This window comes from Haematobia irritans, chromosome 4 (assembly GCF_050003625.1).
Source record: "Haematobia irritans isolate KBUSLIRL chromosome 4, ASM5000362v1, whole genome shotgun sequence".
Taxonomy (NCBI): Eukaryota; Metazoa; Arthropoda; class Insecta; order Diptera; family Muscidae; genus Haematobia; species Haematobia irritans.
In genome coordinates, this window is record NC_134400.1 from 194,122,320 (window position 1) to 194,136,587 (window position 14,268).

Below are 14,268 nucleotides of genomic sequence, written 5' to 3' on the forward strand. Positions count from 1 at the left end.
TGACAAAATTTTATTTCTATAGAAAATTTTGTTAAGCTTTTATTTCTATAGAAAAGTTTGTCAAATTTTTATTTCTATAGAAAAATTTGTCAAAGTTTTAGTTCTATAGAAAATGTTGTCAAAATTTTATTCCTACAGAAAATTTTGTCAAAGTTTTATTTCTATAGAAAATTTCCTCAAAATTTTGTTTCTATAGAAAATTTCCTCAAAATTTTATTTCTATAGAAAATTTCCTCAAAATGTTATTACTACAGAAAATTTTTTAAAAATTTTATTTCTACAGAAAATTTCCTCAAAATTTTATTTCTATAGAAAATTTTGTCAAAGTTTTATTACTATAGAAAATCCTGTCAAAATTTTATTTCTATAGAAAATTTTGTATAAAATTTTATTTCTATAGAAAATTTTGTATAAAATGTTATTTCTATTGAAAATTTTGTCAAATTTTTATTTCTATAGAATGTTTTCTCAAAATTTTATTTCTATAGAAAATTTTGTCAAAATTTTATTTCTATAGAAATTTTATCAAAATTTTATTTCTATGGAAAATTTTATCAAAATATTATTTTTATTGAAAATTTTATCAAAATATTAATTCTATAGAAATTTTGTCAAAATTTTATTTCTATAGAAAATTTTGTTAAGCTTTTATTTCTATAGAAAAGTTTGTCAAATTTTTATTCCTATAGAAAAATTTGTCAAAGTTTTAGTTCTATAGAAAATGTTGTCAAAATTTTATTCCTACAGAAAATTTTGCAAAGTTTTATTTCTATAGAAAAATTTTTCAACATTTTATTTCTATGGCAAATTTTGTCAAAATTTTACTTCTTTAGAAAATTTGGTCTAAATTTTATTTCTATAGAAAATTTTGTCAAAGTTTTATTTCTATAGAAAATCCTGTCAAAATTTTATTTCTATAGAAAATTTTGTATAAAATGTTATTTCTATTGAAAATTTTGTCAAATTTTTATTTCTATAGAATGTTTTCTCAAAATTTTATTTCTATAGAAAATTTCCTGCAAATTTTATTTCTATAGAAAATGTTGTCAAAATTTTATATAGAAAATTTCCTCAAAATTTTATTTCTATAGAAAATTTCCTCAAAATGTTATTACTACAGAAAATTTTGTAAAAATTTTATTTCTACAGAAAATTTTGTCAAAATTTTATTTCTATAGAAAATTTTGTCAAAGTTTTATTTCTATAGAAAATCCCGTCAAAATTCTACTTCTATAGAAAATTTTGTATAAAATTTTATTTCTATAGAAAATTTTGTATAAAATGTTATTTCTATTGAAAATTTGGTCAAATTTTTATTTCTATAGAATGTTTTCTCAAAATTTTATTTCTATAGAAAATTTTGTCAAAATTTTATTTCTATAGAAAATTTTGTCAAAATTTTATTTCTATAGAAATTTTATCAAAATTTTATTTCTATGGAAAATTTTATCAAAATATTATTTTTATTGAAAATTTTATCAAAATATTAATTCTATAGAAATTTTGTCAAAATTTTATTTCTATAGAAAATTTTGTTAAGCTTTTATTTCTATAGAAAAGTTTTAGTTCTATAGAAAATGTTGTCAAAATTTTATTCCTACAGAAAATTTTGCAAAGTTTTATTTCTATAGAAAAATTTTTCAACATTTTATTTCTATGGCAAATTTTGTCAAAATTTTACTTCTTTAGAAAATTTTGTCTAAATTTTATTTCTATAGAAAATTTTGTCAAAGTTTTATTTCTATAGAAAATTTTGTCAATGTTTTATTTCTATAGAAAATTTTGTCAAAGTTTTATTTCTATAGAAAATTCTGTCAAAATTTTATTTCTACAGAAAATTTTGTCAAAATTTTATTTCTATTGAAAATTGTGTCAAAATTTTATTTCTATAGAAAATTTTCTCAAAATTTTATTTATATAGAAAATTTTGTCAAAATTTTATTTCTCTAGAAATTTTTTTCAAAATTGTATTTCTATAGACAATTTTTTCAAAATTGTATTTCTATAGAAAATTTTCTCAATATGTATTTTCTATTGAAATATGTTGTCAAAATTTTATTTCTATAGAACATTTTGTCAGTTTTTTTTTTGTTCTATAGAAAAAAATTTTATTTCTATAGAAAATTTTGTCAAAATTTTACTTTTATAGAAAACTTTTTCAAAATTTTACTTTTATAGAAATTTTTGTTAAAATTTTATTGCTATAGAAAATTTGGTCATAATTTTATTTCTATAGAAAATTTTTTCAAAATTTTGTTTCTATAGAAAATTTCCTCAAAATTTTATTTCTATTGAAAATTTCCTCAAAATGTTATTACTACAGAAAATTTTGTCAAAATTTTATTACTACAGAAATTTTTTTCAAAACTTTATTTCAATAGAAAATTTTATCAAAATTTTATTTCTATATTTGTGACCTCTTGGTTAACTAAAACATTCGCAATTTCAAAAGGAATTTTTATTTTTAAAACATTTACATTGATTGCCTTTAAACAAACGACCCTCGTATTCCTGGATTTTATCCAATATACAATCGTAGAGGCATTTCTTTATATATAAGCCCATAGCTAAATCCAAATGGCTGTATTTGTATTTGAATTCATGCCATCTAGCCCTTCTACCTATTATTTTATACAATCGTGCAAGATCTGGAATGGTGGACATAAAATCACTATCACTGAAATACATTTCTATGGGAGTTTCGGGATGAACATTTGCCACATTATAGGATGGTGGCAATGATCGGCCATATCTTCGCATATTGTCGATGGGACCAAAGTCATAAGCCCTTAACTGACAGGTCAATACCATCTGAGAAAAATGATTAATTTGACGAATAGATCCAACTGAAGGATGGGTACGCAGTAATTCTGGCAATGAAGTCTAAGAAAAGAGAAAGAGAGTTAATGATTTCTTAGGGATTCCCACATGGGTGGGCATACTTACACGATTCAAATAAGTGCCGTCCGAACCAAATACAAAGTTACACAATTGGACACACAAATCCTGGATTACTGGCTGGGTACACTGTGTCCTCAAGATCAACCGTACCAATGAATGAAGTTCATATGTGGGTAAGGTTCCCAAGATTGTCGCTATGGGATTATTGGTTCCCACAAGAGGTGCACCAATTGCTGCATAAAATCCACCAAAGTGACAAAAAAATACAGCTGGTCCTATTAAATGGGTACTACGTAGCTTCTGATTATAGCTGGGATCATTGGCCAAGGCCATCACTAAATTTGTGGTACCTTGAGAGTATGCCACATAATGGAGAGATGGAAATTTTGTTTTCTCTAAAATGTAATCGATATGAGCAGGAACATCAATGGTGCTAATTTCATCTACGGAAAATTCCCAAAATTTCGTTGAAGAACGCTCCATAATGGTATGCTTCATGCAATAGGTATTTCCCCTGGCATTACCTAACCACACATCATACTCAGCATCGGCCAACATGAACGGTAAGCTATTTTCCCAACCATTGACAATCCATATATCCGATGAACACTCTATGCAGTGCATAAAAAATACTGGAGGTTTTACTTTTACACTTTCATTTGATACCGTCTGGCGACCTTGAGGCACATGGAACAAGGTCAATATATAACCATCCCTTGTAGTAACCGAATGTCTCTCACAAGGATATCCATATTCAGTGGCCTTATCACACTAGAATAAAGGGCTAGAGTTTTTTTACAAATCGTTTTTTTTTTCTTTTCTTCAATACCCACAGTGTCATCATCATCCGCTAAAACACCACCTTCATAATAAATTATCACAACAAAACTAATTATGGAGACTATTTTCACGAATAAAGACATAACAGTTGTTATAATGCAATTCAGAATATCATGATCTTAAATAGCTAATAGGAACTTAATGAAAGACCTTTTAAATCACTTCATCTAAATGTTTTTAATATTTAACTGTAATTAATTTAACACAACATCAACAACGGGGTACAGGTTAAGGAAAATAAAATGAGTGGGGAAAAATCATAATGGTGTCATCAAGGCACAGTGGGCGATTTGTGTGGGGAAAGTTTGTAGACATTTGATCTGAGTTCAGGCATTTGGTCTGAGACGAATTTGTACGCCCACAAAGTAATCACAAAGAAAATATAATAATCTAAAAGAGAACATGGGAATTTACAGAATTTTTTTTAGACCATTAACTGCGAAAATGCGAGGAATAAACGATAACCACATTAACCAATCCAATGATGACTATCTAACATAGAGGTTTTATTATAAGTTTGAATAATTTTTCTCATTTAGAAAATTTTGAGATAAAGTAGAATAAAAAGTAGTTAATTTAACACACAAAAATTTTATTTCTATAGAAAATTTTTGTCAACATTTTATTTCTTTGAAATTTTTTGTCAAAATTTTATTTCCATAGAAAATTTCGTCAAAATATTATTATACCCTGCGCCACACTGTGGAACAGGGTATTATAAGTTAGTGCATATGTTTGTAACACCCAGAAGGAGACGAGATAGACACATGGTGTCTTTGGCAATAATGCTCAGGGTGGGTCCGTGAGTCGATATAACCATGTCCGTCCGTCCGTCCGTCCGTACGTCCGTCCGTCGGTCTGCACCCATTTTTGTGATCAAAGTCTAGATCGCAATTTAAGTCCAATCGCCTTCAAATTTGGCACATGTTCCTAATTTGGGTCAGAATAGAACCCTATTGATTTTGGAAGAAATCGGTTCAGATTTATATATAGCTCCCATATATATCTTTCGCCCGATATGCACTAATATGGACACAGCAGCCAGAGTTTTATACCGATTTGCTTGAAATTTTGTACAAACATAACATTTAGTCGTATAGTCAAGTGCGAAAAATTTGGTTGAAATCGGTTCAGATTTAGATAGAGCTCCCATATATATCTTTCGCCCGATATGGACTCATATGGCCCCAGAGGCCAGATTTTTGGCCGAATTTGGATGAAATTTTGCACTAGGAGTACAATTAGTAGTATAATCATGTGTGCCAAATTTGATTGAAATCGGTTCAGATTTAGATATAGCTCCCATATATATCTTTCGCCCGATATGGACTAATATGGTCCTAAAATCCAGAGTTTTGGCCCAATTTGGTTGAAATTGAAATTGCACAGGGAGCTTTCGCCCGATTTACACTCATATGATCACAGAGGCCAATTTTTTGCTCCGATTTAGTTGAAATTTTGCACAGGGAGTAGAATTAGCATTGTAGCTATGCGTGCCAAATTTGGTTGAAATCGGTTCAGATTTAGATATATCTCCCATATATAGCTTTCGCCCGATTTACACTCATATGACCACAGAGGCCAATTTTTAACTCCGATTTAGTTGAAATTTTGCACAAGGGGTTGAATTAGCATTGTTGCTATGCGTGCCAAATTTGGTTGAAATCGGTTCAGATTTAGATATAGCTCCCATATATATGTTTTTCTGATTTCGACAAAAATGGTCAAAAAACCAACAATTTCCTTGTAAAATCGCCACTGCTTAGTCGCAAAGTTGTAAAAATGACTCTAATTTTCCTAAACTTCTAATACATATATATCGAGCGATAAATCATAAATAAACTTTTGCAAAGTTTCCTTAAAATTGCTTCAGATTTAAACGTTTCCCATATTTTTTTTACTAACATTGTGTTCCACCCTAGTGCATTAGCCGACTTACATTTTGAGTCTATAGATTTTGTAGAAGTCTATCAAATTCTGTCCAAATCGAGTGATATTTAAATGTATGTAATTGGGACAAACCTTTATATATAGCCCCCAACACATTTGACGGATGTGATATGGTATCGAAAATTTAGATCTACAAAGTGGTGCAGGGTATAATATAGTCGGCCCCGCCCGACTTTAGACTTTCCTTACTGGTTTTTTACTAAAATTGTGTTCCACCCTAGTGCATTAGCCAACTTAAATTTTGAGTCTATAGATTTTGTAAAAGTCTATCAAATTCTGTCCAAATCGAGTGATATTTAAATGTATGTATTTGGGACAAACCTTTAAATATAACACCCAACACATTAGACGGATGTCATATGATATCGAAAATTTAGATCTACAAAGTGGTGCAGGGTATAAGATAGTCGGCCCCGCCCGACTTTAGACTTTCCTTACTTGTTTCTATAGAAAATTTGGTCACAAATTTATTTCTATACAAAATTTTCTAAAAACTGCTCTACAGGAAATTTTGTAAAAATTTTATTTATATAGAAAATTTTTTTAAAATATTGGTTTCTATAGAAAATTTTCTCAAAAATGTTTTATTAGATATTTTTTAAAAATTTATTCATATAGACAGTTTGGTCAAAATTTTATTTCTATAGAAAATTTGGTCAAAATTTTATTTCTATAGAAAATTTGGTCAAAATTTTATTTCTATAGAAAATTTTCTCAAAAATGGTCCTGTAGAACATTTTTGAGAAAATTTGTAAAAAATGATCTACAGGAAATTTTTTCTAAAATGTATTTATATATAAAATTTGGTCAGAATTTTATTTCTACTCTAAATTTAATTTTTATAGAAAATTTTGTCAAAATTTTATTTCTGCAGAAAATTTTCTCAAAAATGTTCCACAAAAAATTTTGTCAAATGTATATTTATATAGAAAGAATATTTGGTCAGAATTCTATTTCTATAGAAAATTTGGTCATCATTTTAGTTTAATAGAAAATTTGGTTGAAATTTTCTTTCTATAGAAAATTTGGCCAACCTTATATTTTTATATAAAAATTTCCCAAAAATATATTTCTATAGAAAATTTCGCCAAAAGTTTATTTCTATAGAAAATTTGATCAATATTTTATTTCTACAGAAAGTTCAAAGCTTTATTGGTATAGAGAACTTGGTCCAAATTATATATCCACAGAAAATTTTGTAAAAAATTTATTTATATAGAAAATTTGATCAAAAATTTATTTCTATAGAAGATTTGATCAAAATTGTATTTCTATTGAACATTTTCTCAAAAGTGTTTTACAGGAAATTTTATCACAAATCTATTTATACCCTGTGCAACACTGTGTTTTTCTGATTTCGACAAAAATGGCCAACATTTTCCTTATTAAATCGCCACTGCTTAGTTGAAAAATTGTAAAAATGACTCTAATTTTCCCAAGCTTCTAATACATATATATCGAGCGATAAATCATAAATAAACTTTTGCGAAGTTTCCTTAAAATTGCTTCAGATTTAAACGTTTCCCATATTTTTTTTTTTACTAAAATTGTGTTCCACCCTAGTGCATTAGCCAACTTAAATTCTATAGATTTTGTAAAAGACTATCAAATTCTGTTCAAATCGAGTGATATTTAAATGTATGTATTTGGGACAAACCTTTATATATAGCACCCAACACATTTGACGGATGTGATATGGTATCGAAAATTTAGATCTACAGAGTGGTGCAGGGTATAATATAGTCGGCCCCGCCCGACTTTAGACTTTCCTTACTTGTTTTATATAAAATTTTGTTAAAATTTTATTTCTATAAAAATTTGGTCAAAACTTTTTTTCTATACAAAATTTGATCAAAATTTTAGTTTTATAGAAAATTTGGTAGAAAATTTCTTTTCTTTTCTCAAAAATATATTTCTATAGAAAATTAAAGTTTTATTTCTACAGTAAATTTTCCCAAAAATTTTATTTCTATAGAGAATTTGGTCAACATTTTGTTTCTACAGAAAGTTTTCTCAAAACTTTATTTCTATAGAAAATTTTTTCAAAATTTTATTTCGATAGAAACTTTTGTTAAAATTTTATATCTATAAAAAATTTTGTCAAAATTTTATTTCTGTAAAAAATTGTATGTCTATAGAAAATTTTGTCAAAAATTTATTTATATAGAAAATTTGATCAAAAATTTATTTCTATAGAAGATTTGATCAAAAATGTATTTCTATTGAACATTTTCTCAAAAGTGTTTTACAGGAAATTTTGCCACAAATTTAATTTTATATAAAATTTTGTTAAAATTTTATTTCTATAAAAAATTTTATTAAAACTTTTTTTATATAGAAAATTTGATCAAAATGTTAGTTTTATAGAAAATTTGGTAGAAATATTCTTTTATAGAAAATTTGTTCAAAGTTTTATTTCTACAGAAACTTTTCTCAAAAATATATTTTTATAGAAAATTAACGTTTTATTTCTACAGAAAATTTTCCCAAAAATTTTATTTCTATATGGAATTTAGTCAACATTTTATTTCTACCGAAAATTTTGTCAAAAATTTATTTCTATAGAAAATTTAATCAAAATTTTATTTCTATAGAAATTTGTCTCAAAAAAATGTTTTTCTATAGAAAATTTTCTCAAAAATGTTTTACAGGATACTTTTTACACCCTCCACCATAGGATGGGTTGTATATTAAATTTGTCGTTCCGTTTGTAACACATCGAAATATTCTTCTTAGACCCCATAAAGTATTTATATTACGGGTCGTGGTGAAATTCTGATTCGATCTAAGCATGTCCGTCCGTCTGTTGAAATCTCGCTAACTTCCGAACGAAACAAGCTATGGACTTGAAACTTGGCACAAATAGTTGTTATTGATGTAGGTCGGATGGTATTGCAAATGGGCCATATCGGACCACTTTTACGTATAGCCCCCATATAAACCGACGCTCAGATATGGCTTGCGGAGCCTCTTGGAGGAGAAAAATTCATCCGATCTGGTTCAAATTTGGGACATGGTGTTAGTATATGGTCTCTAACAACCATGCAAAAATTGCTCCATGCCGGTCCTAATTATATATAACTCCCAATCAAATCTGGGGATCTTGGAGGAGCAAAATTCATCCGATACGGTTGAAATTTGGTACGTGGGGAAATTAGGTATATTGCGCTAGTATATGGCCGCTAACAACCATGCCAACCATGGTCCATATCGTTCTATAGTAAAAATAATCTACCAACATTTTATTACTATAAAAAATTTTGTCAAAATTTTATTACTGTACAAAATTTTGTCAAAATTTTATTTTAATAGAAAATTTTGTCAAAATTTTATTGCTATCGAAATTTTTCAAAATTTTATTACTATACAAAATTTTGTCAAGATTTTATTTCTATAGAAATTTTTTTCAAACTGAATTATATACGTATTTAATCGGCCTTTTTGTGTTTAATATATAGCCCGTATGGACTAACTTACAATTGAGAAGACGGTGTTAAGAAGTTTTAAGATACCTTGCCATCGACAATTGCTACCGCAACCCAAGTAATTCGATTGTGAATGACAGTCTTTCGTAGAAGTTTCTACGCAATCCATAGTGGAGGGTACATAAGATTCGGCCTGGCCGAACTTACGGGCGTATTTACTTGTTTAACCCTTTCGACCCCGAATTTTTATAGGTATCGCTAATTTTTTTTTTTACTTTTAATCATGTTGAAGTCATTTAAGGGGCGTCTAGCCAAAATTTCACGTCGCCACGCCCATTCGTTTAGGCGGTAGAGAATGTTGCCTGTGGGCAACTTTGGGCAATTGTGACTACAAACTATTTTGTTTTGTAATGATAGACGTATTACGTTTTATTGGATTTTTGTTAAGTTTTTTGTTATTTTACAGTAAATATATACTTAGATGCGCGCGTAAGTGGAATTTCAATCACGCTCAAACACATTCACGAAGAAATATTTGTACTCACGCATGCCATGTGGTTAGGAATTCACGGTCACGAAATGAAAAGTCATACTCGCACATGCTCACACATGAACAATGTTTATGTCTCACACTTTCGCACGATTCACGACAATTTTCGTAATTCACGACAAATCTCGTAAGTCACGAATATTTTCGGAACACGACAATTTTCGTGGCTCAATAAAATTCTGGTAATTAACGAAATTTCTCGTGACTCACGCTATTGAAATCTTAAGCGTGATTAAATATATAAAGGTGATTAAAATCGGTGAGCTTGAATTTAATCGTGAACGTGAATTTGTTCGTGATTGTGACTTTTTGTGTCTGTTTCGCCGTGAGTGCGAATTTTATCGTGAATATGAATTTTATTGTTAACGTGAATTTTATCTTGAGCGTGTGTTGGATCGTGAAAGTAAATTTTTATCGGGAGCGTGATTTCGGAGAAAGTTTACTTACTCACAATCACGAACACAATTTGATTCTTACTCACGCTCACGCGCCACACATTTTTCTTTAATCCCGTTCACGCACATTTACGAGGTTTCGTTTAAATTTCATTCACGAGATTTCGTTTAAATTTCATTCATGGCTTCGCGTGAATCACGCGTGACTCACGAAAATGTTTTGTTTTTTTTTTGTTTGTTTTTAACCCATGTCAATTTAACTGGCGGTGTACAAAACCAAAGTATTATAAAGCGTCAATATTCTTGCTAATCCACTAGTATGTTGCCAAGAAGTGGCTTCCTCCCTTTTAACGATTCCTTCCAAATTCCCACTGCACTGCAGATATGTTTTCGACATCATCGCCGCATTTCTCGTCACTGGGACATCCCAATTGAAGTTCAAAATTTTTTCAAAATCATTGTTTTTCAAAACTTTTTTCTCCAGGTCTTATGTTCAAAAATATGTAATTTTACTACCACAATTGCCCAAAGTTGGCCACAGGCAACTTTTCAATTTTAAAAATTTCCCATATGTTGTTTTTTTTTTTTTTGCTAAAAACTTTCAACATTTTAGTTGTAATTTTTGAAAAAAGTCACATGTATAAAAACCTCTTTTTAAATTCGCAATTATTTTTTTCTTGAGGTACGTGCGTAACCAAATTATCTGATTTTTCATTCAACATGAAGAAAACACTTGTAGCTTTCGATACCGTTACAGTTTTATGAACAAAAACAAAAACAACGCTGACAGTGAGTCTCAAAACACAAAAAGTTGCCCGCAGGCAACTTTAGGGTCGAAAGGGTTAAAAATTTATTTCTACAGAAAATTTGATTAAAATTTTATTTCTATAGTAGATTTGATCAAAATTTCATTTCTATAGAAAATTTGCGTAAACGTGTTTTACAGGAAATTTTGTTAAAAATTTATTTTTATATAAAATTTTGTTAATATTTTATTTCTAAAAAAAAATTTGGTCAAAACTATATTTCTATAGAAAATTTGGTCAAAATTTTATTTCCATAAAAAAAAAAATTCTCAAAAATGTATTTCTATAGAAAACTTGAATGGAATTTTATTACTACAGAAAATTATCTCAAAAATCTTCTACAGGAAGTTTTGTCAAAAATTTATTTCTATAGAACATTTTGTCAACAATTTATTTCTATAGAAAATTTGGTCAAAATTTTCTTTCTACGGAAAATTTTCTCAAAAATTTATTTCTACAGGAAATTTTGTCAAAAAAAAAATTTATATAGAAAATGGAAAAACCTCTCAGTTGAAGAGTAATGTTTTGCAAGATCTACCATTTTTGAAAGAATTGTATCAACTGTGGCAAATGTGTCTTTGTTACCTTTGACTAACATTCTATCTTAATTGTTAGTAAATTTTTATTTAATTAATTTCTATACTATTTCAAAAGGACTTTGTATTTAAGCAATATATCCATCCAATATACTATCGTTAAGTACATATGTTTTTCGGTTTAAAAATATTTATTTGGTCTTATTAATTGAAGTAACTTTGGCACTATTCACATTGTTTATTAATTTCTAGTAAATTTTTACTTATTTAAATTTTATTTTCTCTTTAGAAAGGACGTTTTCTAAAACATTTACACTTTAGTCCACTAAATGAACGTTTCTCATATTTTTGCATACGATCCAATATACAATCGTTAATACAGCTCTTGGCCTTAAGCGAAACTGTAAAATCGAAATGATTAAATTTTGGATATTTAACACGATTCCAAGTTGCTTTGTTTCCCAAGATTTTATATAGAGTGAAGACATCTTCGGGTGTGGCCAAATAATCATTATCACTAAAATACATGTCGATAGGTGAATTCGGATGAACATTGGCTAGATTATAGTCGGGCGATTGGGTACTTCCATATTTTAGTAGATTTTCTTGAGGACCAAAATCATAGGCTCGAAATTTGCACGACAAAGCCATTTGGGCAAAATGATTTACTTGACGTAAAGAACCACCCGCAGGATGGGTACTTAATAATTCAGGCAGTAAAGTCTATATCAAAGGAAATGGGTTAAAATTGAGATGCTTTTCGAGGATGTGGAGCAAAAACAAAAAAAAAACAAAATACTTACACGATTTAGATAAGGCGAACCCCAACCTACTATAAGGCCCAATATCTGTATACACAATTCATTGAATTCTGGCCGCTGGCATAGAAGCGGTGACACATTTCTCGAAAGTCCTGTGATTTCATGGAAGGGTATTGTACCCAAGATAACGGATAAGGGATTATACGATCCGATCCAGGGTATACCCAAGGCTGGAAAGGGTCCTTTTACATGACACACAAAAATTGCTGGACCCACCAAATGGGAAGTTCTGATCTTTTCATTATAAGTGGGATCTGTGCCAAGGGCAATCATAAAGGCCATGGTACCTTGAGAATATCCAACATAATGCAGATCCCGGGCTTTGGTTGTCTCAAGAATAAAATCAATAGTGGCTGGTAAATCAATGGAGCCAATTTCATCCAAGGCAAATTCCCAAAAGGCAGGTGATGACGTCTTTAGCTTAATATGCTGCTCACAATATTCATTGCCACGGGCATTGGCCAACCAGACATCATAGCCCGCATCGGCTAACATAAATGGTAGACCATTTTCAGGGCCACTCAATATCCATATATCCGAAGAGCATTCCAAACAATGGGTTAACAAAACATTGGGCCTTTCTTCCAAGGATCCATTTGATTTGGCCCCTTCTCGATGGTGGGAATAGGGTATACGAAATATTGTCAGAATATAACCATCTTTTGTCGTTATTTTATGCCTTTCACAGGGATAACCATGCTGTAGAATGCGATCACACTTTTGAGAGATGAGATGATGAGATTAGCATGGGCCCATATTTTCACATAACCCCCTGTCCATACACCGGCATACCTACAGTGTCAACTGCTATTATTACATTGACGAAAAGTAATGCGAAAGCGATAACGAATACGAGAAATGATTGCATACTGGCAAACGTAATTTTTACAACTAACTGTCAGATTTCAGTACTATGGCCCTGCAGGTAAAATATCAACAGCTTTAAAGCTGTAAAATATGCACAAAACTTGTTCGTTATCTTAGGATTTTAATTGCATTTATTAATTTTAAAGTTATCGCCACCGATTATCATGTCAATGGGAATGAAAAGTCCAATGACTCTCCATACATGACAAGAGCGAAGTTATCCTAGTCAATAGAGAAGATAATTGGATTTAATTCCATTTCTATTGAAATTTCACTTTTCTCACAAACGAAATCACCATGAGATCTTTAATTTTTATACCTTCCACCATAGGATGGGGGTATATTAACTTTGTCATTCCGTTTGTAACACATGGAAATATTGCTCTCAGACCCCATAGAGTATATATATATTCTGGGTCGTGGTAAAATTCTGAGTCGATCTAAGCATGTCCGTCCGTCTGTTGAAATCACGCTAACTTCCGAACGAAACAAGCAAGCTGTCGACTTGAAACTTGGCACAAGTAGTTGTTATTGATATAGGTCGGATGGTATTGTAAATGAGCCATATCGGACCACTTTTACGTATAGCCCCCATATAAACCGACGCTCAGATTTGGCTTGCGGAGCCTCTTGGAGGAGCAAAATTCTTCCGATCCGGTTGAAATTTAGTACATGGTTTTAGTATATGGTCTCTCACAACCATGCATGCACAAAATTGGTCCACATCTGTCCATAATTATATATAGCCCCCATATAAACCGATCCCCAGATTTGGCTTGCGGAGCCTCTAAGAGAAGCACATTTCATCCGATCCGGTTGAAATTTGGTACGTGGTGTTAGTATATGGTCTCTAACAATCATGCAAAAATTGATCCATACCGGTCTTAATTATATATAACCCCCATTTAAACCGATGTCCAGATTTGACCTCCGGAGCTATGGGAAGCAGGGCTGTGGAGCCGGAATCGGAGTCGGAGTCTGAAGATTTTGCTGGAGTCGTAAAAATTTTGCTCGACTCCGACTCCGGCTAAACCAAATTTTTTAAAACACTTCACATTTTTGTAACTAAGCAAGTTTTTACGCAAATTAGTTTCCATTGCGTTATTCATTCGATCAATGTACAGCATGATTGTAAATGAAAATCAACTTCCAATTACGGCTATCTTTTGATGTTTTC

The 14,268-nt window shown here is 30.1% G+C and overlaps 2 protein-coding genes across 2 annotated transcripts; both read right to left on the reverse strand.

Moving 5' to 3' along the window:
• Positions 1 to 2,443: 2,443 nt before the first annotated feature.
• Positions 2,444 to 3,875, reverse strand: LOC142236308 (lipase 3-like). Its single transcript, XM_075307570.1, has 3 exons — positions 3,735 to 3,875; positions 2,947 to 3,672; positions 2,444 to 2,883 (listed from the first exon to the last, which is right to left on the reverse strand). The coding sequence occupies exons 1-3, from the start codon at positions 3,822 to 3,824 to the stop codon at positions 2,446 to 2,448; spliced, it is 1,254 nt and encodes a 417-aa protein (XP_075163685.1). The 5' UTR covers positions 3,825 to 3,875; the 3' UTR covers positions 2,444 to 2,445.
• A 7,700-nt stretch (positions 3,876 to 11,575) lies between these two features.
• On the reverse strand, positions 11,576 to 13,175 carry LOC142234977 (lipase 3-like). Its single transcript, XM_075306184.1, has 3 exons — positions 13,021 to 13,175; positions 12,207 to 12,941; positions 11,576 to 12,126 (listed from the first exon to the last, which is right to left on the reverse strand). Exons 1-3 carry the CDS (start codon positions 13,090 to 13,092, stop codon positions 11,689 to 11,691), a joined length of 1,245 nt encoding a protein of 414 aa, XP_075162299.1. The 5' UTR covers positions 13,093 to 13,175; the 3' UTR covers positions 11,576 to 11,688.
• Between the last annotated feature and the right edge of the window lie 1,093 nt (positions 13,176 to 14,268).